This window comes from Argiope bruennichi, chromosome 11 (assembly GCF_947563725.1).
Source record: "Argiope bruennichi chromosome 11, qqArgBrue1.1, whole genome shotgun sequence".
NCBI lineage: Eukaryota > Metazoa > Arthropoda > Arachnida > Araneae > Araneidae > Argiope > Argiope bruennichi.
Genome location: NC_079161.1, coordinates 34,236,432 through 34,263,497, shown reverse-complemented (window position 1 = coordinate 34,263,497; position 27,066 = coordinate 34,236,432). Strand labels below are relative to the sequence as shown.

The 27,066-nt window shown below is 25.3% G+C and overlaps 1 protein-coding gene across 1 annotated transcript; it reads right to left on the bottom strand.

Annotated features, from left to right (window-relative positions):
* Nucleotides 1-334: 334 nt before the first annotated feature.
* LOC129957412 (transmembrane protein 161B-like) lies at nucleotides 335-27,066 on the bottom strand. The gene is made up of 11 exons (XM_056069720.1): nucleotides 26,978-27,066; nucleotides 23,454-23,554; nucleotides 20,701-20,799; nucleotides 17,911-18,159; nucleotides 17,137-17,291; nucleotides 14,151-14,211; nucleotides 11,015-11,158; nucleotides 9,523-9,636; nucleotides 8,233-8,407; nucleotides 5,173-5,269; nucleotides 335-3,189 (listed from the first exon to the last, which is right to left on the bottom strand). The coding sequence occupies exons 1-11, from the start codon at nucleotides 26,978-26,980 to the stop codon at nucleotides 2,930-2,932; spliced, it is 1,458 nt and encodes a 485-aa protein (XP_055925695.1). The 5' UTR covers nucleotides 26,981-27,066; the 3' UTR covers nucleotides 335-2,929.

Here is a 27,066-nt window from a genome sequence, read left to right as displayed (position 1 = left end):
CTAAAGTATTTTTCAAAACTTATTCTATTAGAAATTTAAAAATTTTGCAAAAAAAAAAAAAAAAAAAAAAAAAAAAAAAAAGAATTCCTTTAATATATAATAATTTAGTGCATATTTTGGAATGTACCATAAAAATACACGTTTCCATCACCTACATAACCTTTTGGTTCTTAATTTTTTAATCTTGATAAATCACAGATGACATGATTTATTATCAATTTTAAAATTTTTTAATTCCAATGGCAACATAAATTTTTACATCAGATTATTGGTAAATATAAAATTGTGAGAATTTTTCTTCTTTTAACATTTAATCTAGTATTTTTTTTCCCCCTTTGACAAATTAAATTAGAAAATATCTCAAAGGTCAAAGCATCCATTTTTCAATTTAAGATACACATGTTGATTGGACTTTAAAATACTCTCACATTTTGTTAAATTATGAGTATCTTAGCTAAGAGTGAAAGAAAATGATAGTTTTACATAGCAGAGCTTTTATTTTTTTTGAAAATCATTTGGGTACTTTCAAAAATTTAAAAGAATCATTTTAATTCTAAACAGTCAGATCTCACTCAAGGATATTCCTTGAATATGTTGAAATAATATGATTTGAGTTGAAAAATAAAATTCGATCTTTAAAAAAAAAAAAATACATTGATGAAAATATGGTTTGCAGTTGTAAGAAAAAGGAAATGATGGATGAAATCAAGAGTTCATTTTGATTATTAAGCTAAAAAGTTTACAGTAAACTATAAAACAACAGAAAACATCAAAATCTTGATATCTTATAACAAATTTCACTAAAGTTTTGATTATCTTCAAATAAATCAAGAACATGAATTACATGCTTGGTTAATCTTGAAACAAAAATATTTTTTAAAAAAATGAAACACAGCATTATTTGCCTATGACTACAGTGGTGTGATTTAAGCACTTACTTTATAGGCATAGTACAATAAATCTAATTTTGATTTTTTGTACAATATAATACATTACTTATAGTACAGTGCATTTATATATATATATATATCCTTTTGTAAGTAATAATGTTTTGGTTAAATTTTTCAATCAAATTTCTGTGTAAACTGGATTAAAACATTCATCCAAAGTTATTGCACAAAGGTATCGTACTATATATTAGCCAGCATTTAACCCCATCCCTAAAGTTATCAATCATTATTACATGTTTTCTTTTTCAAAAACCCTTCTGTTTTTAACAATACAAACAATATAATGTATTAAGGTAATGTTATAACAATACCTTAATAAAAACTCACTGAACAAATGCATTTCACAGCAATGTACTTTTATCAAAAAATGTGTACAGATCTTAGTGAAAAAAAATTTCCACTTTCTATTACTAAATATATTAATTAAGATTTAATATAATCAGCATATTATTGGTTTAATACAATTATTCATATAATGATTTCATGCATTTTCCTGTACATGTATAATTACTTAGAACAATAAAAAACGGGTAATAATGTTAGCAACATGAAAAATGATGTCAATATATTTTGATTACAGCACAACATCATTTATTATATGCTACAGTCAAAAGTATACTGACATCAGTTGAGAAACACCAAACAATATGGCAATGATAATTCAATTTAACTTTTAAAATAATAAGCAGATACCATCTGTTAATATCTAGCTACCATAATTATCAATTCTTTTTAATTTTTCAATAAAGCTACTATCTCACATTTTTTAAATTTATCATACAAATTTTTTGAACAAAGGCATTGCTTACATATTTTAACCATTCTAAATGAACTAGAGTCATATATAATGTAATAAGGAAAACCAATGAACTAGTCATCCAGCCATCAAATGTTTGTTTTTAACTTACCAATTTTTGTTTCATATGACTTACGACTTCTAGATAAGTCATTAAAGATGTTTGTTTGCCTTCCACTACTTTAAGGGGGAAAAAAATTGAAAAAAAAAAAAAAAAAATCCCACCACAGTCACAGTCTATGGGGAAATCTTGTGACTGAGTTCATTAGCTCAAAGCATCACACCGATTCCAAAAAGTTTTATTTCGTACAAAGGCGCACAATAGACAAGACACAAGAACCATCTGTTTTCTATCACCAACATTTTAAAGAGAAATAAAAAAAAATAATAATTTAAAAAAAATGCTCCATTATACATTCTCTATTAGGAAATTTTCTAAGATTTATTTTGTAGTATCTCTTGAAAATTGAAACACAAGTTGCAGGTAACTCATGATGATAATCTAGGAATCATGGGCTTTCATGCAAAATAAAAATTATAAAAATTAACATGTTAAATATTATATTTAGTTGTTATAACTAGAGAACTCTTTTAAGGGTTCACTAAGGGTTAATTCAAATGAAGTAATACTTTTCAAATATTTCTCAGAAATGGACAGTAGTTCTGAGAAAGGCACCACTGATTTGATATGAAATTTATGGCTTTCATACTACAACTGATGACTTACATATGAAAAAGAAATTGGAATAATTAATAGTTTTTGAGGATGGAGGAATGAGTTTTTGCCAATTATTTATAACAGATAGATGATGGACAAAGCAGCAGGCCAATCCTTATTATACCATTATTCAATTTGAACTAATAACACATATATAACAAAATAACAATTCCAACAATTTTTTTTATCTCTGAGTCACATACTAAAATAAAAAATAAAAAATCCAAATGCAAATCTTCTGAGAAATGAAAACAGTAACACTTCTCCTTAATATAGAAACAATCACACATCATTCATATGAAAGAAATAAAACATTTTCCTGTTTTATGGGATCACCTTTAAGAAACAGTAGTATGAAAAAAACAACTATATAAACAAATTCCACAATTTGATTGTAGTTTTTCTTACAAAACTAAAAATAAGTGAGATTTTTCAATTTGTTTACAAAATTTAAGCTGCAATTTTTTAAACATAATAAGAATAGTATATTAGTCCTATAGCACTTGTACTAAACCATACAGCACATAGCCACCATGTCATGAATCCCAAGATACCACGATACAGTACTGGTGTGAATACCTTCTTCAAGCTTATTAATGTTAATGAAAATTGTTGACTAGATTCCAAAATATCACTACTGATGGGCAAAGGTGATGCTTTCACAGTGGTGTTCACAATCTCTGTTGACTGAGGTGTAAGAACATAGCTGCTCCATTTATAATCACCTAAAAATAATCAGTGAAATTAAAGATTAAATAAAGATAATATAACGAGTGAAATTAGAGGATAAAAACTACTTAATGAATAAATAGAGAATGTTTAAAATAAAAGGGACAATATTTCAAAAAAATTAAAAATAAAAGTTTTAAATCATTTTTTATTTTTAAAAGGCAAACATATTTAATACTTTATCTTCTCAAAAACTATGTTGACCAGAATGTCAAAATGATGCATTTGTATAATAGCAATCCATTATAATTCACTTTTTCCACAAAATGGTATTTTTTTTAACATGTATTTAAGCTTCACTACTCTGTGACAATCTTTTAGTTTTTTTAAATATTCTTTAAATACTGATATTCCTTTGTACATCAAATATAAATCATTTCTTTTATATTATGTATATATATATATATATATATAAAGATAAAAGAACTAATAATTTTACTTTGAAATTTCTCTCCAGCTGTTTAAGTTATAAGTAGTTTGATTCAAATTAATCAAACAAAATGCAAACATTCTCACAAACTATATAAAAAATATGACCAAAAGATTATCATTATTTAAATGTACTGAATACATTAATTTTATTAAAATCAAACTGAAAATTCCTTTCAAACTAAAAAATTTCAGAATGCACTTGTGTAAAAGGAATATCAGGTCCTCATAAGCAGAACATGGGTTTGTGACTCGATACTATAGAAATTCTACAATATATAAGAATCTGATTCACTTTCAGTCTGTAAAGAATCAAATATCTGCCAACTAATGTGGTATGAAAGTTTGAAGACAATGTTCAGACAACAATTGCCAAACAAAAGTAAATAGTGCTTAGAATATAATATAATTTCCGTACCCTCAACATATCAGTGGCTTTGCAAGTGTAAATTACATCCAAGGATTGGTTTAAAAAACATACACACGTTAATCTCATTTTTTAAAAAAAGAATAACATATACACGTTAATATATTGTTTCCCAAGGTGTCTGGGTCATCTATAACCATTCCATAATCCTTGGTCATTATGCCTCTATATGCTGGCTCAGATATCATTCTCATCATCTGGCAATGGTTCAAAATTACAAATCCAATTTAAAACAGACCTCTCATAGTTTAAAAATGGAATTAATCTAGCTAAATTGTACTAAATGCTTATGCTAATTTTTAATAAACTTTAACATAAATTTTGTTTCATAATTACAGGTTTATAATACAAATAAATAAAAGTTAAACATAAAAGGAAACAAAACAATAATAATAGTTTTTCCAAAGATATTAGCATTTTTAATCATTCTAAATAAATCTATAATTCATGTTATCTATTAATTCTATATTCCATTTACAAAATGAAAATTCATATACATATATGGCAACATATGAATGAATTATAACTAATCTAATATTTATAACATGTGAATGAATTCTAATATAATATCTATAACATATGAATGAATTCTAACTTTATTAGTACTTGTGTCTAATAATATGAAATGTTATTAGGCATAATGAGAATTAAATGTTTTCTTACAAGCATTTAATTTCACATCAATTAAAAATACAGAAAATTTACTATGTATAAGAGTTTCGTGTATATTAAATCCATTATGGCTAAAAAAAATAATAAAAAAAAAAACTTCCGTTATTTTGGTTCAGAATTTTGTAGCTAATGTCCTTTTAAATTGTTTTAAGCAGAACTGAAATCAAATTTCATTTGTAAGACAAATTCTCGTTTATTATTCCCAGTTTCATGAAGATAAAAAAAAAATGAACCTGCAAAGGTCATTCTTCCGTAAATTTCAGAATAAATAATATTTTTAAATAATTAGTTGGATGTTAGAAGTGAAATTATTCTGAATATTCAGATTAATAAAAATTAAAATATTCAAATTAATAAAAATAGTTAAAAATATACTTTTTATTAATATTGTTTTAAATGGTACAGAAAACAAATTCCATTGAAAGGTAGAATGTATAAGGCTTATACCTACCTAAAGTTTTCAACATAAGAGTTGAAAATAAACACAACATTAGAGGTGTCAAATATTGCAGAGTTACAACACACAAATAATAGAAAACTCTTGCTACCTACAAAAAAGAAAGAAAAAAATCAGGTAAAGATAATTTCTGTACAGAAGATATTTATTTAAGGGAGGAGAGGGGTGAAAATTTAGATTTATACCAATAAAAGTTAAAATTTTCACCTTTCTAGACAACTTCAAATGGGAAAAGAAGATTTATTGATAGATGGTTTATATTGGCAAATAAACAACAAAAACGTTTTGTTCCATCAAAACTATCATTGATTGTTGGCAGAACTAACCCTACTGAAACTAGATAATGTTCTCATTTAAATGATGATTAGTTATACCAGAATCACCCATAATTTTTTCTTGTGAGAAGCATTTATTTCTCGTCCACGTCCTATAGCTTTTTAGCATCTTCTGTATTATTATTTTCATTTCGGTTATTAACAATCATTTGGTTTTGAGATTCCAATGATCCTTGTCAATCTTCTTCATAGATCCTCTTGTCTTTTTAGATTCTCACAATATATTGGTTTTTATTTAATTTAAATTTGTCCACATTTTTAAATTCCCCCAAAAATGGACATATAGATGTATATATTTAAAGAGAGAGAGAAGCAATATATTCTACAGTTTGTCTTAAACAAACATAAATGTCTCTTCAGATATGTAGATTTTTTTTTAAAATTACAATTCATGATAAACAGCAGAAAAAAACTCATGAAAGGCAAGGTTAAAATAAATGCAAAGAAATTCCTGACAGTTTTCCCCTATAAAAATAATTTTCTTGTTCTATACTTTTAAATCATTTTTTATTATTAATTAATCATCTTTTTATTTATTTTCAAATTCAGGGCACATGAAAAGAAAAAAAAAGAAAGAAAAACATTCAGCAGTAAAAAAAGCATTAAAAACTCAATTTTAGTATATTTTTTTTCAGGAACTATCCTTTCTATCAAATCATATGATAGAAGAAAAAAATATGCATGATTTTTGTGCATATTTAAAAGAAGTATTCAGACTGGGAAAAATTACAAAATCCATTTTTACATAATATGAGAAAAAGAACATAGTTTCTCTTGCATTTCTTCTGAGAGTTAAAGGCACTTTGTAACTAATTACTAATGTGCTTAAATATTACATATAAATTCTAATAAAGTAATAATGATTAAATGCATACACATCCAAAAATTTAGGGCACTGGAATTCTGCCATGCCTCTATACAAGTAATTGCAATGTTAAAATACTAAATGTTTTATGCTGAATAAATTATGATTCTATTAATAAACTTTAAAACAACACATAACAAAAGAAATTAGAATAATAGTCATAAAGGAGTATCAAAATTTCAATATATTTAAAAACTAGATATAGAATCAATTAATCAGCACTGAAGAGCGCAATTTGCATTAAAATTTTCTCATAGCGTAACATTTTTTCCCATCTAATGATAAAAAAAAAGTGTTCAATGAATGAATCAATCAGAATCAAATCCTGCGCTTCAAAAGCAGGGGGGGGGGGGGGATTAAAGACACCATAAATGACATTGTTTATATTTCATATGGACCATTTATTTTTAAAATTGTATAAGTGCATTTTTTAAAGCAAAGTATCACATAATTTGAGATTAATTAAGTGAAAACTTTTCATTAATAACTAGTTAATATTTAATATCTTAAAATATGGTAAAGTTTTATCCCATTTAAAATTGTCCAATAAAAGAAACTGTAACAATTAATTATGAAAGTGGTGCATGCCTAGCTTCTACAGACATAGGTGGCAGAAGTCATATAAATAATACATATGTTTTATTTCATAAGTCAAGACAACTTTATTTTCTTCAAAAATATATAATTTATATTAATATCAAATAGGGAAACAGATAAGAAGAACTAATAAATAATTATTTTACAAATGTTGAAACACAAAATAATAGCACTATCTTGTGTTAAGTTTAACAATATATAAATATAATTAATATTCAAAATTAAAAAAAAGTACTACTCTTATTTTATTTCTTGCCATTATTAATAAACAAACTGATTCACAGCACATAATTATATATTATTTTAGTTAGTTAGTCTAAAAGAAATTTATATAATCAAATTGCATATTCATAAATTAATAAAAATATTGTTACATTTGACATAATTTATATTTTTAATTGAATAATATGTTATTGTTTAAGTTTCTGAAAACATGAGGTAAAAAAAAAAAAAAAAAAAAAGACTTGCACCATTTTCAAAACAAATAGTTCCTATCAGATTTATAGGACATAGAAAAAAACATAAATTTTCTATTATATACAGAAAAATTTATAGCCACTGCTAATAGATATGAGGAATTTACTGGAAAAGTGTTATATGTAACTTGTGCAACAAAAAGCAGCACATTAAAAAATATAACAGTAGATTGTACAAAATAACTGTTAAATTATTTGTTACGATGGAATAAATTTTCTGTATCAGCTGGTCTTGATTTTTGTTACTGCTTTTAAGACATAGTGACATATGCATGATGAATTCACAATTAATATATCCTGGGGAAAATGTTACACTATGAGGAAATTTGCAGTGGAAGACACACTTTTCTGTACTAATTAGTTGATTTCCTTTTAATTTCAAAATGTAACAATTATTTTTGGCATACATTGTAAACTTAATATGAAATTGTCAATGGCAATTCAAAAGTCACTCAAAAATACAAGAGTGCACTTAATCCTTAGTTCTTATTTTTATATCTTTAGAATAACTGCAAGTGTTGACTAAAATCAGATAATTTACATTTAAAACAAAGAGTTTTAAACAAAACATCAATCGTTTGAGTAAAAACCAAATTTTGTCCAAACATATTCATTATTTCATGTCACTCATATTCATTATTATTTAATTAGGGAAAATACATTTCTTTATACTATAATACATTTCCCTTTACTATTGGACTTAATTGTCATAATGTATAAACAGGACCAGAAAGAAATATCAGTGTTACATAAGGAAACAAACTTTTAAAAATTATCTCACCATTTTTTGAAGTTCTATATTACTGATGCGACCAGCTTCTTTCTTTAAATTCCTTACTTTTTCAGGTGCCAGATTTAAATAAGACTGCAAATAATGAGGCATAAGGAAAAATCTTATTGCCAACACGACAATAATTAAAACTAAACGTGTTGTATCAAATGAATCAGGTGTCATCCTGTGGGGGAAAAAAACAAAAACAAAAAAAAACCAAATTAAATTTGCAGGATTTGCACAAATCATATTTTCAAGTTTCAATAAAATGATTAATAATTTTTCATTTTCTGCAAAAAATACTATACTTTATTTCTAAATTATGCAACAAATGAACTAACATAGTAAACAAATATAAAAATGTTTTATTAAATTATTAAAAGTGTGAGTAAAATAATGCTTTAAATAGAATTACACTTGACTAAATATATTTCATAAAAGAATAAACTATAATGCAATATCTGAGACAAAACATTTAATCTAAGTATTCTTCAAATACTATTTAAAATGAAATATTTACTAGCAAACAGTCAGTTTCATTCAACTTTTAGATCCCTTACATCTTTTTGAAGTTTATGATAGCAGATATGAAATAGGAGAGTTAGTAACAAATTCTCTCAGATTAATTATGAAAGAAACGAATATAAACAATATTTATTTTTATTTAATTAGTAATACTTAACTGATAATACAGCAATAATAATATAAAACTGAATCAATACTATTTAATTTTTCTTAGTTTAATTTCACCAAATTTATCTTTATCATTAGTGTAAGTTAAGTTCCGATATTACATTAACAAAAAATCAAAAGACGAAAATGAGAAAAGATCTGTGTAAAAATATAAAAATGAAGGACTTCATTGTCATCTGCAGTTAGAATACTTCAAGAAACAAAAGAAAATAAAATTCTATACACTGCAATAAGTTATTACAATAATTCAGGACTTATTTTTAAAACTTGCAATTTCATTTTACTATTATTATTCTCTGTGCTAAGGATGCTCTTGCATGGTCTTGGGAATACAAGAGAAATCTGACTAGATTTCTTAATCTTGAGACAATTTTTGATCTATACTTTATGTAACTTGATACAGTGCCTCTTCTGAGAAGATAAAACATATGCCTGATTAACTTGACTTTATGAATGCTTTTGTTTTAAACATGGATATCTTGATTAAACATGAAACATTAATTATAAATAATTATGAAAACAATACATCAGAAAGACCAAGATCTAGACATTCATAAAATGGAAGCAAATTTTAACAGGACACAAAAAGTGCAATCAGTAACTCACAAAGTATTAGGTATGCCTGGCCATGTCATTTCTGTGAAGTAATGTCTGCTAATAGGTTTCACCCACATTAGCAGAACAAATACAGGTGAGATGAAGCTGATATGAAGAAGAGTTCTACAGAAAAAAAAAAGAAAAAAAAATGAAAAGGAGAAAATTAATTACATTTTCTAAACACTACTAAGGGAAAAAGATTTAAAAATTTATACAAAAAAAATTGACATTCAAAACTTTTAAGCCCTTTTAAAACACATTTAAAGAATAAAATCTCACATTTTATACAGAAATACATATAAAGCTCTAGGAACACATACAAGTTACTCATTAATAATATTTATTCACATAGGTTAAACAAAAATCCTAGTTCCAAAAATCCAATATTTGAAATAAAACTTGTTACTAAAACTATTTCATTTGATAAAATGACTGCTTTTTATATATTTGTGTTAAATCATTGCTTATAGTGCACAGCACTATATAACAAAAATTCAATTTGATGAAATTCACTACTCGATAGATCTTCTTATGGCCAACAATTGCAGAGTTACCAAAGTCAAAAGATAATTGCTATTGTAAGCAATACAATAAAATGATAATAGTTAATAAACCACTTTTAAAAAATTTCATTCTTGCCACAAAATTCATACTTTTTAAAATTTATTTTCACATCACTATAAGCTGTGTTTGATATATTTACTATATATATATCATGAATTTTAGCAGCTGTTTTGCTATTTGGCACTGATGACTTGGCATCCATTGCAATATGAAGTAACAACTAAAAGAAGTAACAACTAAAAACAACTAAATCAAATGAAATTTTAATTTTGCATTGTGAGCAGGTAATGTATCATTATAAAAATCTATGATATTTGTACATCAGCTTTTATAAATATTTCATGCTAAAAAAATAAGATAAGCCATTTTTCTATTCAAAATTTATTTTAGGCATTGCTGTGGTAAGCTGGAGATGATGTTGGGTTTTCATTTTAGGTAGCTTATATCATCATTCTTGTTTAGCAAGAAAGTAGGTTATATAAACTTGTAAAATACAATCATGTATGATAAGAATGCGAGAGCTTGATAATTGTCCAAAGGGTTGACAATTGCAATTGCCATGATCGGGCACTAATAAATGAAGTGTTGTTTAGAAAACATTTTTTTTTTTTTATAAACTAAAATTAAAATATAGGATTACATTTTTTAAATTGATGGTGAATGATCTTGTTCAGAAGAGTTGCAATGTTTTTTCATCACAGAAATAATATTTCTAAAAATTTCAGTATAGGTGGGTGTATCTATTATATAACACAAACAACCCTTGAAAAAAATTAAAGGAATAAAAATTTTCAGTAAACTTAGTTTTCTATTAAAAATATTAACTTAAAATTTGGATACTATAACAAAATCTGCATAAATGAACATGCCTAGTTTTTTCAGATAGAATGTGAAGTTACAACGCTTATTGTGCTAATTAAATAAAACAAAAACTTACTTCAAAAATGGTCTTTCAGCACAGTATTTTAAAGCATCCTTGTGCATTCTGGCTAATCGCAAGCCTGGAAACGTAAAAAAGGATCCAACAAAACCACACCATAGAGCCAAACAAAGTTTAAACATCAATTTAGATGCAGGTCCACTTTAAAAAAAAAAAATTATTATAGAAAAACATCAAAACACTGAAGTATAAAAAAAGGGGGTCAATGCAGAATATTTCTTGAAAATGAATTTGATTACCAATTTATTTTCTTACTGCTATTTTAGTATGAATGCTTTAATTATTCAAAATGCAAGAGCTATATATATTCTCATTATTTTGTATCAATTTGATGAGGAGCATCATTATACAGTTTCAGTGATTCTTTCTTCATCTTAATACTATAAAAGTAAAATTTCACCGTTATTTTAAATAATTTTAGCAACACTTCTGGCTTTAAAATTATTATAAATTGGTTTTTAGATCAATAAATGTCTGGAGATTATGCATAACTTATTTTTCACTTAACTATGTAATAAATGGACACATATAAATTTCTGCTAAAACTTTTAAAATTTATTTTCAAAATAAATTTTATTTATGTGGATTTTTAAAGCTATATGCTATCTTTATTACATTATAATTTACATAAGTTTCCACAAATAACATAGAAAAAAAATCACTTAATATCCTGAAATAATTTAACATCTCTACAATAAAATTTTATAATTTTTAAAAAATCTCAATCACTATGTAGTTGCCAAAAATATTTATGACCACTTAAAAGAAGCCCAAATGACATATAAAAAAAAAACATGGAAAGAAGCCGATAAAGAAAGTAAAAGAAATATGATCAAAAGTATTTTATTGGTATGGTCAAATACTTTATATTGGTATATTTAAAAAATTAATTACTATCATCTTTATGCATAAATTTTCTTATTAATACTAGAAAATCTGGAAATCACAATACAAGCTTTCAAATTTTTTTGTGATGCCTTTAACCAATATAGACAATTCCATTTGGAATCTAAGCCTATATTTTACAAAACATTGATCAATATTAGAAAAAATTATTAAAAGAATTTTTATTATTTTATATACCCTCCCCACACTTAAAAACAACTGTTGGATTTACTTTCAATCAACTTTATTCGAATCTTCAATAGTTTTCCTCTGTTAAAAAAAATCATTATATCTTATATATGATTTCTCTTTCACTTTTATATAAGAAAGAACACTGTTTCTGTAATTTGAGAATTAAAAGGCATGAGGTACGAGCCTTGATGTGTATTTATTTATATATCATGTTTGTTATATAGTTTATAAGTATATGAATTATTAATATGGATACTTGAATTCTAAAGTTATGGATGTATTTAATTATTCATCTATTTTAAAAATAAAGATTTTTTACTTTAAGAGTAAAATATTTTCTCTTAAATTCTTCACTCATTTATGTGTTATTAATTTGCTGAAGTATGCAATTATTATAGCAACCAATAAAATCATCCATGTCTATTATATAAATTTAAATGCATTTTTGAAGTTATAAATTCAATTATTTTAAGCCTTTGTTATGTTTTTTAATGTTGAAGCTTCTTTTCCCTGCATGTCATTATACCAACTGTTATAACATTTAGCAACCTACATTACTCGTTCTCTGACCCTTCTGTTATTAAGCTATGGATTTACTGATTGTTTATAATTTACATGCAAAAATCCTAATACTAGATCAGACATCTAAAGAAGGACATATTCATCTAAGATCTAAAGTGGGGACAGAAACAAAAACAAGCATACAGATTTAAAGGGGGGGGGGACTAAACTTATCTTTTTTAAGAACTTAAAAAACAAAGTTAATGGTCTCCATAAGTACCATTAAAAATTAATCAGTTTTAATGACACAATGTGTTCTAATTTTGCATTTAATTAATTTGTTCTAATTTTGCATTTAATTAATTTAAAAATATTTAATTAATTTTTTCCCTGTTAATTAATTAATTGCATTTAATTAATTAACAGGAAAAATATCAGATCTTAAAAATTGTTTTAAAATAAAATAACTTATTAAATGATAAAGAAAAGCAGAATTTTTTTCAACTAAAAATTAATTTCAATGGCAAAAAAAAAAAAAAAAAAAAAAAAGACAGTTACATATCTTTTTAAACTACTCTATTAATTGTTAAAAATCTGATGATTCATAAGTTGAAATAAAGGAAATAAAAATATAAAATTCATCTACAAAATGCAATTCAAGAAAAAGGGGAACAAAAAATGAAAGCAGATTTTATTGTAAACAAGATTCTGCAATTATCAGTCCTCAATAATTATATAAAATGCTACATCTCTTTCATTAATTCTTTCAAAATCCTATAATTGATTTAATGTATTTCATCTCATATCTAATTTACAAACATAATCAATTACACGTTAATGGATGACAAAAATGTTAATTAGTATAAATAAAAGTGCCTGCCATTAATAGTAAATTTTCTAATATTACAATCATATTATTTGACAGATATAGGTTTTTAAAAAAATAAAAATAAACAATAAGATTAAAACTTATCTCTATAAAAACAGAGAAAATTAAAACTATTTATAAAATAAGACATAAATCAAGCTCCTATTCAAGAAATATGTGACATACACAATATGTATAATAATCTTGTATCAATCAATTTAGCTGTATCTTACTCTAGATTTCTTATAAGTTTAGATTCTCAACTTAATTGTTTAGCTTCTCATTTGTATAATGTTCCATGCATATTTTTGCAGAAACCAAATATCAACACTCCCAGGATACATGCATTTAAAACTATAAAATTCTTCAGTTCTTTTTAAAGTGTAATGGTTTTACTTCACACTTATAAAAAAGATGCAAATTTGTCATAAATTCTTTGTAGTGAAGAATTTGTAGTCAGTATTTCCTGATGACTGTGTTAAATAATTTTAGTGTTTTGCACAAAAAGATTAACATTACTGAAAAGAACAAAGAATTTAAAACTAGTATTGGAAACAGACAATTATGCAAATGATTATTTCTATAGTCAAAATGAAAATAAAACATCATATTGGGGAATGGGGAGTAAAGATGTTACATTCTTTGAAATTAAAATATATATATATATTGAAAGGAAAAGAACATTACCTGGAGTCTAAGCCTTGATCCATTAAAAATGAATGAGCACTTGCATTGAAACTAGAATATGCTACGGGAAAAAATATATATTTATAAATTAATAGTTATCTATCAACAATGGGCAAACAATAAACATGTAAAAAAATGTATTGTAAAGATAATTAGCATTGGAAAATTTTAATAAACATAGACTAAATTGAAGTTTTGGTAATCGATTTCAGATCCTAAAGCACATCATTGTAACTGAAAAAGCATTCAAAAATGAAAGTATCATAAACCACAAATAATCATAATTATAAGGTATTCAATGGGCAAAAATCATTCCAAATAAGAATAAGGTGCTTTATGAACAACTCTGTAAAATACAAAGAGAAAATAACAGTTTTCATGTAAGAATGAAGCAAAAGCTAGCTATATCACTGACTCTATATTTTGCTTTTTTTTTTTTTTTTTTTTTTTTACATTAAAACTTGTAATAACAACTTGCCCAATCTGAAACTTTTAGATGATTCACAACGAGAAGCTAAAAGGCAATTTGGTCACTCTGCTAGATTTGAAGAACGACAAGAATTCAAAAAATCACACAGCGCTAAAGGCCAAAGAAAAATATGGGTCTGAACAATCCTACCATGGATTACTTTCATTCCATTGCTCACTGTTGTGAGACTTGAAACAGGAAAATTCTTTCATATTTAAAAAAATATACAAATTTAGAAACCACAAAATGATTAATTAGTCAAAGACTTGCAATGACAAGGCAATTCTTTGAATAATGAACATTTAAATTAAAATCTAGAGTAGATTAGATACTGTCTATTACTTTGTAAGACTAATAATATTAATGAGTGATAATGATTTAATCAAAAACTATAAAATCATCAATCCAAAAACTATAAAAGAAATTAATCATATTTAAGTATGCTTTAAGTTATTTCAATATCTAATGGCATATTAATTGAAAATAAAAATTTTTGTTGTTAAAGCAGATGTCTTTTGCAAATAAATATTGTATTAACTATAAAAATTACTCAATTTTAACTGACAGTTTAATATTACTTTGTCAGTATACAAGATAAAAATTAATACATTTTAATCAATGCCACTAAGAAGGCATTTGCTAAAACAGACAACAACAACAACAAAAAATCAACACTTTCATGTAAATGAAGTTTATCATTTTTAAGGGATTGTCATATTATACAGTTTTGTAACTGAACCATATAAATTTTCCAGTCTCTGAGATTTAATAAGAAGGAGAATGAATAAGATTCCTCAGCCTGCCTGCATTAAGATTTCTGATTATACAAAATTATTTAGAACAAAGTATGTTTATGGTTAGTTCAATAAGCACGTGTGAGAAATATATTAACTGTATAAGCATGATTGTGTATCAAAAATTTATTACATATTTCTAATTTGTTTCCGTACAAAACAGCCATATGTAACAATATTCTAACTTAGTAACCTACTGCAGGCTCAGAGAAATTTGCAATTATTTAATTGTAATTTTAAGAAATTTAATGAATCATAATTATCTTGTACAACTAAACTAATTGAATAGCTACAAAAAGATGGCAGGAGGCTTGAAAATAGTTCATTCCCGCATTTTTAATAATTTCTTATTGTGTGAGTAATGTCTTAAGAAGTAGAATTTTTTTTTTTTTATAAATTATTGAATTGTGAAATTCTGATTGTTTTTTCATAAGTTTTTGAATTTTTAATTCCTACAATAGATGATAAAGTTGATTTGGAAACATTACTGCTTTGAAGGCATTTTTAAAGAAATTAGAACACAGAATTCTGAAAAATTAAAAATACAATTTAATAAATATGTCAATAAAAACAGAATTCAGATGAACTATTAAACAAATACGATTTCTGAAATATAACTTTACTTTTTAAAAAAATTATTAAAAAAGAACTATCATTAAAAGGGATAACATTTTCATTGTCTTTTTATTCCAATAATAAAAGTATCAGCATTTTTATTTTAGGATAAAGTGAACCATATGACAACTAACTGATACGGGTATTCTCCTTTCAACATGGCTTTAGTATACGAAATAACACTAATTAAATGGGGTTTTTTATTCATTAAAATTTTGGACTGCATACATTCAAAATCTATAATTTATGATTTACAAAGAGCTTTATGATATGATTAATTATGATGGGGTGTTCATTCCCCAATACTTCATAGAACTAAGTTGGAAAATTTTAACTGATTTGAAGTGTTGAATGTCACTAATGCTGCACATACTGAAATACTCTACAAATGTAATGTAAAAATGTTAAATGGAAAAATGGTACTTTCTTTTTTATATGTAAACAAAAGTGTATAGTTTGTTTTCCATTTAATGCTTTTTTAAATGTAAAGATATTTTTCAAACACCCTGCATTATATATTTCATACTCAGCTTAATAGGACGAATTATTTAAATCCTTGAACAGAAATGACAATCCAATTTGTGCAATTGAGCAAATTGACAATGATTAGCTGCATTTGATAGAAATTACACAAAAACGGTTTTTTAATGAAAAGTTTATTCATAAAAAAAATTAAATTTAAGTAATGCTAATTCCTCCTCGTAAAACTAAGAAAATTAAATTGTCTGTCTGAATAGTGCTTATCAAGAATAAATTGGAGGGGCTAAATAAAACTTAAGCTATAATGTCTTGTGATCATAACAATTATTGTATCTCATCACAAGGACATGTACCGCATTTATGAGAATTAAGTTGCCAAAATAATTAACACTAGCAATGAGGAATTTACTAAACAATTTCATTATAGGATCAGAAAATCTTTATAAATAGGGATGACAATTGATTTGGAGGATGGAACCATTAACCAACACATACCATTTCATAAGCCAACAAGGTAGGTATTCATTTATATGAGATTTAACAGTAATAAAACTTAATACTTATTACTTGAGGTGTCATGTGGAAAGAAAACACTTTGCATTTACATTGTAAAAGGTCAGAAACATACCTGGTTCCAATCCAAATTCTAAAAATTCTTCATCCGCAATGAGGACAACCATAGCAATAAAGAAAAATAGAAAACCAGCAGTTAAACATAAAGATCGCTCCCCAACAGCCTCTTCACCTCGGAAATACAGAGCAGTCAGTGACAGCAAAATTTTTCTCATTTAAGTTAAGTCATTAATTTGAAAATGGGGAAAAATTTTAAATTTTGTTGAAAAATCAGAAAAATAATTAGATATAAAAACAATTTAAAAAATTCACTGGTATTAAAATATTTATATATACAATTAGAAATACATTTTGAAAAATCTAAACCAATATGGAATAAAAATCTGCATTCAGAACAACAATACTATGCACATACATGAATATTTTAAATCAATTACATTAAAAAAAGATCAATTTTGAAAAAAAAAAAAAAAAATATGAAAAAACTAGTGGAAATTATGGAAAACTAAACTTTTATGACTGCCTTCATTTTTAATAATTTTTTTGATACATATAAATGCATTTGCAATTCCACATAACTTTTAGCAAAGTAATGTAATGTTGAAAAAAAAATTATTCACAATAGAATACCACAATATCACACAACACTTTTCCCCAATATTTTAAAATAATTGCTGTGATTAATTTGCTTTTAGATCGGGAATTGTTGGGTTTGCATCAGTAACAAAGGAAAGTTCAGCTTGATCAGTAAAATATTTTGGTGCGAACAATGGTAGTAACAAAAAAAAGGAGCTTCGAAAGTCATTTAAAATATATTTGAAAAGGATACGCTGCAAAGCCAACAACTAGCACACACCAGAGAATGCTGAGATTAACTTCTTCTTTAGCTGGTATAAGGAAATAATAGACTTCTGTTACAACATAAACGATCAATGCACATAAAGAAAAATCCAACAACCACTGGTATTCTGAATAATAATGGAGCTGGATCATGTCATTTGGTTGCACTGGAGCAACATCTAATTGAAGATCTATGTTTTTAGGAACCATAAATTCTGAATCTCCAGCATCTTCTTTCCTAAATGGGAGAAAACGATGCAAAAATTCAAAAGGAAACATCCCAACATGATAATATATTAATTCATTTATTTTTATCACAATTCTAAAATTTACACTTAAATATATAGCAATGATAATGTGCACTCAATAAATGTAATATATTAATAAGTAAAGTTTATGCTGTCACAACTTTCATGAATATAAATATAATAAGTAAAAAATGTTTTGTAAAATAAAAATATTTTTGAAAATTTATATAGATTAGTGAAGGAAAAAAAAATAAAGAAACATATTTGAAAAAATTGAAAATCCCACTTACCTCATTTTTAATAAAATAGTATAAAAATGGTATCTGTATAATAATATACTCTGAAATTATTGAGTAACAATGTTTAAAGTTTGAATAATAATTATAGAAATCCTTTTCTTAGCGAGCATTTACTACCCATGGAGTAACTATGTTAAAATTTCTTAATTTGAGATTAAATGCTAAACATCCCCCCTCCATTATATATGTTGTATCACACATAATGTATCTTAAATAAACATTTTTCTTTTACAAAAAAAAAAAAAAACGCATATGAATATTTATTAATTGAAAACTTTGGTATTAAGAGAATTTTTCTTTCTACATCTTAAATCATGTAGATATTGTAACAAATTATGAATATTATCTCAATTCTACTTTCCTATGTATTAACATAAAATCCTGGATTCTGATAATTTTGTCTTATTAGGAAGTAACAAGTTGCAAGCAACATATGGAGCGACCAAAAGGAAAAGAAATTTTTAGCACAAGATTTTTTAAAAAAAAGAAAAAACATTCCAAATTCTATCTGTTTTTTTGTTGTTTTTTTTGACAAATGCAATTATATTTACAATTTACAATGGGACATGTTTGTATGTAGTTTGTTGCTTTTCATGAGATAACAAAATCAAATCAGCAAATTAAAGTATACAGCACACTCTCAATTATCCGCGGAATTGGGTGCCGCGGCCGCCGCAGATAACAAAAATCGCGGATAATCCGAAAAAAGCTAAAGACGGGTATAGCAAAAGAGAAAAAGTCATTCCAACTTTGAAAAATCGTTTTATGTACAATAAAACATAAAATAAACAGCAGGAAATGTTTAACTAATGCTTAATATTTTAGTATACCACTCAAAACTAACCTAAAATGCATTTTGTTAATGAAAACAGAAAAGTGCTGTGAGGCGTCAAGGATACGCAGAAAAATTAAGACATATGTACTGTTTTAATACTGTAATGTATTATGTAATTACAAAAGCATAACTGTAAAACTGCACCTTTTTGAAGAAATCAGTAAAAAGAAAAAAAAAACCGTGCGGCAGGCGCGGATAATCGGGAGTTTACTGTATATTATTTTGTGCTTATTGAGTTTTTCCATCATTTCTTAAATTTAATTATGCAAATATTAATCAATACAAACATCTACATTAATATATAATTGTTTTTCATCAATTCAATTTATACAGAATTAATTTTAAACAATTAAATTGAAATTGTTAAACTTTGCTTTACACATAAAACTAAAAACTTTGGTCGGTTGTTTGACCAGAAAATTGATTTTAGAAACTAAAAAATAATTAATGCAGAACATGTGGCTATTCAACATTTCAGTTTTGTTGTTTGAGAGGATTGAAAAATATAAATTTAATTATAACTGCAATGTATGCAAAATATATTTTTCCACATTTATTTTTAAAATAAGGCATTTTAATATTGATCATCTTGAACTTGAATGAAAATTACCTGACAAAGATTTTTTCAAAATCATATTTAAGAGAAATACTAAAAGTACTATTTAAAAAGAAGTAACTGTCACAAATTTCTAAATAATAAATCTAGGAAAGAATAAAACCAATTTTTTTTTCTTAGTCAAAATTTTTAAAAGAAACCAGAATTACAATGATTGTGAAACTAAAATGAAAAGAAAAAACTGTAATTAGAAAGTAAAACAAAAAAGTTAATTTCATTATCACATTATAAGAATGATACATATGGAGATAATTCAAAAACTCTTCATTATACAAAGTTTAACAAGTGTATTAAAACATGCTTCATTCAATGAGCTTTTGAGAAACATATTTTTGAAGTAATTCAATATCTGCTATGGACTTAATGTATTACAGAGAACCTTGATAATCATAGCTTTAATAACATGAAAAGATAATGTGCTTTAACGGTTTGATGAAATAATGAAATTCATAACAAATATGAAAAATATTATAGAAATAAAAATTAAAAAATCACACAAAATCTGATAAAAATGTCGAGTTTTGATGTAAAGACCATATTTTATTAGCCTAACTCAATGGTTTTGTTAATTGTCATGTTGTCACACAGAAAAAATAACTACAAAAATAATTTTTTTCAGATTCAAGAAAGCCTGTAACATGCAATTTCATCAAAATCTAAGAAAACAGTTTGGGTGATTACAGAACTTTCTAGTCATACACTTCATATAAGAGAAAGCAAAAATGAATAACATTTTATAAAAAAGAAATATTCAAAAATAACAATAGCATAATTGACATACCTATTTTTACCCTTTTTCCCTTTGGGTTTTTCTGGATTTCGCTGCAAGCCAGCAACTGAAAGCAATTCTTCATCAGTAGGATGAAGGTATCGAGTAAGCCTGTAATTATATATAATGTTTTTGAGCTGATTTATAGTTGAAAAATCCTAATTTATAGACTGAAAAATAAAATACAAAAGGTACTATTACAGATACTCAGTTTTATTAATTTATTCATGGTTATTATTTTAGATATAGTTTTCAAGACAATATGGGAAGGAACCAACAAAAATATAATTATACCAAAACCACAATAACTACTTTTAAGAAAGTGGTGGCAATTCTTGGACAGAGTAAAATAAAGAGTTCATAAAAAGATTCCCCAACATTTTTAGCAGAAAGAAATTATACATTTTTTATTTCATTTTAGTGGCCTAAAATTAGGAATTATATGTGTATAAAAATAACTATAGTGTCCAGCAAATTGAAATGAGTGGTCACTGCTGAATAATTTTAAATGTTTATAAATATCTGAAAATGAAATGCCTAAAAAAGAGGAAATCCTTCAAAATTGTCTGTCCAACTTTAGGCGCAAAATTGTTTTTGTAGCTTTTTGTGGGATTGTAAATCTCTTTCATTCCAAAGGCGGACAGTACATAATTTACAAGGCTCTCACTTCCAGATTACCTAAGGATAGGTATGGAATTTTAAAGACGGCCTTGTGTTTCATAGCAACCATCGGTCAGAATATTTTTATTAAAATAATAATTCAATATTACTGAGCCTCAGCAATTTAAAACAGTATTTTTAAATTTATATATGCATATACACACATATAATGATATCTCTTAATTTAATTTAAATCATGATTTTCCTAATTTTTATTTTATATTAATCCATGTTACTTCTACAGTTTTCTCTTATTCCTTGATCTAAATCTTACTTTTTGTATTTAATTATTTCCAATATTCACTCTAAAATTAGGCCACAAGTGAAGGGATAAAAATCCTTACACATATGGCATTCTTTCAAAGATATCTAAGATTCCCTTTCCTAATGGATACATGTCAAAGAAATCACAATCAGAATCTCTTAGTAAAATCACTAAACAGAAAAATTTCTGTCCTTTTTGCTCTTCTGTGAACATGATTCTGCCTTTCGTCCTCATGCACAAATTACTGCCTCCTATGGGAAAATAAATCGTTAAAAAACTTAATTCCAAAATTGTTATCTCATCAACCATGCATCTATCAAAATTACGCCATGCATGTGTTTTGAAAGAATTGAAGGGTTTGATGCAAAAAGGATGTAGCTTAGGGGAATTTGGAATTACAAACACAATCATGTGGTTTAAAAAGAAAAAAAAAAAATTTGTTCATTTGGGGCTAGAAAGATGTAGCGCCAATTGTTAGTTCTCATGTTACTCAAGAGATGGAGGTGCCTGTCTCATCAGTTTGTTGCAATACAGAGGTAGTTGCTGGAGATACCACCTCCCCCCCACCACTGATTCTGCCTTCAGAATTATTGAAAAACATACAAGGAAAGTAAAAAGAGTTTTTCTACCATGTGAGTATACTGTTATCATTGAGAAGACAAATTAAAAGTTTGTTGTTACTAAAGTTACCCAAGGAATGATTTTCAACTTTGTTGAACTATTAAAAGGTTTCTTCCTGAAAACTCCCTACATCACTTCTAATGGTAACAAAAGTATTTTATAAAATATAGAGTTTCTCCTTATGAAAAATTCAAAACTAATACAGGGAACATATTATGTAGAGAGAGAGTTTTCGACTGCTCTGTAACAAGTCAGTAAGAATATTCAACATTCAAAACATTACTCCATTAATGTTAAACAAGATTCAGTCATCTTACTGCCACTCCCTTCCACTTACAAGCACAAAATGTAAGGATGTAATGGAATTAGCTCACAAATACGTTCCATAAAATGATACGTAGTTCTACAATGGCCTACAACCCGAAGACACAGCAGATCAGCTTGACTTATAGAAGGGGAGTGTGATAAGTAATAGGAATATATTTTTTTGTTTTTAAAGCCAAGTTGTATGTATATTTTGTAAATTTACTTTAAATAAAATAATACTATAGTAAAACGTACTTTTATTATGAAATATTTTTTACAGATGTAGACAAACTATCTATTTGGTTGCAAGAAAGAGGTAACTCCAACATTCCAACATGTGCCATGTAATCTTTAAAATATATTTTCTCTCCAAATTCAGAGACGGGGATTGGAAAAATTGTTCTAAAAATGATTTTCTACAATTTCAAAAGTCAATGGTCAATTTTAAAAATAAATAAATAAATAAAATAATGTAATTTCAAAAAGAAAAAAAAATATCACTTGATTCTTTAAATGCATTAATTTGTAGATTACTAAGTGTAACAATCGTTGGAAAATGTATTCAGATTTTAATAACCGAGACAAAATATAAAAATTAATTTTTTATCATTTTTTCTGAAATGTTCAGTAAAATAAAATAAAAGTCAAAGAATTTTTTAAGCATTTTCAATGAACACGGGAATTCTCAATATTTACAAAATCCGACATTCATAATAATTATAAAATAACATGAAAGGAAGACATTATCATATAGTATTGCAAATTATTTTAATTAAAATATAATATACTATTTAATCACATAATAAAGATTAACAAAAACCAAGCCTAAATTTAAAATAAATAATAAAAAAACTGATTTAAATCTAAGTGTACTATTTATAATTTATTATAAATTTATAATTATGATGATTACCTGTACGATAACAGCCACCTAGCTACAGAAAAATGCGCTGAAATCTTCTGTAATACACTAGCCATGACCATAGTCACAACTAACTGAACACCAAATATAGCCTAAAAAATTTTTAAAGCATGATTACACAGAATTTTTTTTATAATGCCACAAGTTATTGAATAGCCAAGCACAGGTAAAATCACGGATACATATATATATATATATATATACAGAATGTATAAAAAAGCGGAACAAGCATTTATTTCCTCAAACATTGCATCTAGATGTGCCAATACAAATATACCATTTACAAAGTTTCATAAAATAAAGACATTTGTATAGATACATTTTGAATTTATCTGAGGCAACTGATAATAAAAAATTTTAAGAATTTATTTCTTCATATAGTCTCCACAGTGTTAGTCAGTAAAGTATTATACTTATCTATGTACATAAAAAGTATCACACTTCTATCTATCTAATTAAAAAAAATATTAAAAGATAAATTTGTTGACTTAAACCACTTTTTCACACCCCTGATTATTCTTTGAATGGGCATCTTGTTGTATTTACCAGGATTGGTAAGGAAATGATAATGCATTTATTAATTTGTACTAAAATAAAAAATAAAAATTATTCCATAATAGATGCATTAATTTATATACTACCAAAAAATGGGATTTTGAAAATATTGCATCACACATTCATAAAAAATTGTCACTGACAATTTACTTCACATCATTTTAAAAGTGATAGTTAAGGGGACTGATGCTTTTCTTTAAGATTATTGCAATATGGATCAGATCAAATTATATTTTTGCGGGAATGATTCGATTCAGTTGACACAAGGCTCAGCTGATCCGACTGATTGTCAATCACAATCTGATTATAGATGTCCATGAATACTGCATGGATGCAATTTCTTTACTGTCATTTTTGGATTGTTAAAATGTTTATACACTAGCTTCAAGTTAGTTTGAAAAATTAGCCAAAATGTCAATTTTTGTTTCACTTCTAAAGACTCACCTTCCCAATTCCTACCTAGGCAAGTAAGTTTTCAACAGTTTGCAATCACTGTGCTGTTCCATTAATACACTGCCCACAAGCATGTATAAATTAAAAAAAAAATAACATTTATATTCTGCAATTAGAGGCATCATTACAATTCCATATAGCATAATTTATTAAAATTTTATAATGCCCTATGTTACTAAAAATCATCGTTCTATTGGAAAGCTTAATATTACATACACAATTGCAAGCAAAAAATTTTATTTTCTTATTCAGAATTCGACTACTCTTCAGAAATACCTTAAATGTTCGAATATAGATTCTCTTCTATATAAAGCCAAAGTTGCAACTATTTATTAATCAAAATGAAATACATTATGAGGGATTATTAACTATCTTTCAGTTACGATGACTGAAGACATACACTTACAGAAATATTTGCATATGACAATTTCTTTGTCAAATAAATTTACATTTCTGAAATAAATGTTTCTATTGAAATTTGTGAAATTTAAATTTAAAAATGAACATATCTCTGCTAATTTTGTAACTGTGTGTGCAGAGCTGAATATAAAAGAAATATTTTACAAATTGAATTCCTTGTACTAAAGGTAACCTATAAAATTTTAATTTTTTAAACTTAGTATTTTTAATTACTATAAAAGTCAATCTTTTCATACAGTTGACCATCTTATTTAATGAAACTTTGTAACTGGAAACCTATATTTAGAAATAAATACTTGTTCAACTGTTTTGGTATATATTTATATATAATAAATATAAAGCAAATAATAAATATATATTAATATATATAATTATAAAGCAATTTGAATTTAGAATTTTGTGTATCTACACTGATATGTTAAAATAATTAAATTTATCTTTTAATTTCAAATAATAAAAAGTATGTTTTTTTATGCAATATTTTTTTTTATATTTATTAAATCAGAGATACAAAAATCAAGAAACTATAAATAATTTGCAGCATATTATTCTGATCTGAATTACAAAGAACATTTCAATTTATTCCAATTATTTATTTTTGAAAAAAATGTTTTTAATTTCAATATTGCATGTAATTCACACAATGTTCAGAATTTTTCTATCTATTCAGATATTTTCAAGAAGTTAAATAGAAATTTATATCAAAACCTTTTAATGAAAATTATATTAATTATTTAATATTTGGCAAAAAATTAAAAATAGTGAATATTTAATAGATTAGTAATATGCAAGATATTTATTCAATAAGGTTTGAGGTGTGTGTTTTTTTAAACTAATCTAACCAGAACTGAAATAAAAAAAAATAGAGAGATTTTTTTTATGTGTTATCAGTGATGATAAGAATCAATAGCAACTATACAATATAAAATATCAGCAATTAAAATGTCAAATTTGATTATTAATTTATATATAATCTGATGATATGTTATTAACACTATTCTGAACTAATGGTTATAATGTTGTTTCTAATTACGGTATGCCTTTGTCAACTTAATTTCCTTTAAAAATGTCCTTCCTTAATTCTTTTTAATGTAAGTTCAATTCAATGTTTTTAATATACTATTATTAAATCTATTTTGCAAAATTAAATTAAAACATATAATAGATTAATAGGCATGGTGTTTCTAATTTTAGTTCTTCAACTGATTTAACAATAAAAAAAACCATCAAATGTTTAACAAAAAAGAAAAAAAAAACTCTTTTAAAAAGTTAATAAATATGAGTTCAGGTATTAAAAAAATTGCTTCCATCCAAAAAACTTTAAAAATACAATAAAGAAAAGCACAATAAAGACAGCTTTCATAATATAATAAAATTTCAAAAAAAATTATTTCAACTTGAGGAACTAATAGTGGGCAAATAGGTGAAAGAAAAAAAATTACTGCCATTTAAATAAGAACATATCAAAAAAATTTATAAATCAAAAGATTTATTTATGTAACTTGAATATTAAAAATATATTACATTTATATATTACTGTTCTATTTATACATTAAAAATATCATATGCTGCGCAAAGTGTACAATTTTAAAAAAAAAATTTATTCTATGATTTTTATAACTAATTTAATAACCCAAGGAAAAATGGTAGCAATTCCATTTTAAGAAGAAAGAAAGAAAACAACTGTAGAATATTAATAAAAAAATCTTTTTTACATCATTAATCATAATGAATATGAAAAATGCGGCATTATAAAAACCTTACTTTTTGCAATAAAAGAACATTTTTATCGAATATAGTTATTCTGAATTAACTAAGTAATTAATTTTTGGTATCCCATTAAAACAATTAATAATATAATTGATGATTTATCATCGATTTCTCGAAAAGCAATAAATTCAAGAAATTATACGTTTGAAAATTTATATGAAATTATTGAAAAAAAAAAGGGGAAAAGAATAAAATTCAGAAGCAACATTCAATTAGAATTAAATCGGCCATGTGATAATTGAAGTGAGAATGTTTAATAAGAATATCAAAATAGAATCAAAAGACAAATAAGAGAGTGTTAAAAGGAATAAACTCACCATTTTTTTTTAACGCCTAAATTTATTCTTTCTTTAAAAATGAGCAAAACAATGCAGAATCTTAAATTAGCAATTTCAAAATATTTAGG

Excerpts from the sequence above, each read along its gene's own strand:
- LOC129957412 (XM_056069720.1), bottom strand. Across the intron at positions 20,800-23,453 it reads AGGTGGCTGTTATCGTACAG|GCTTACTCGATACCTTCATC; the intron begins GTAATCATCATA and ends ATATAATTACAG. Across the intron at positions 17,292-17,910 it reads CTAGTTGTTGGCTTTGCAGC|AAAAATTTTGCTGTCACTGA; the intron begins GTATCCTTTTCA and ends AACTTAAATGAG.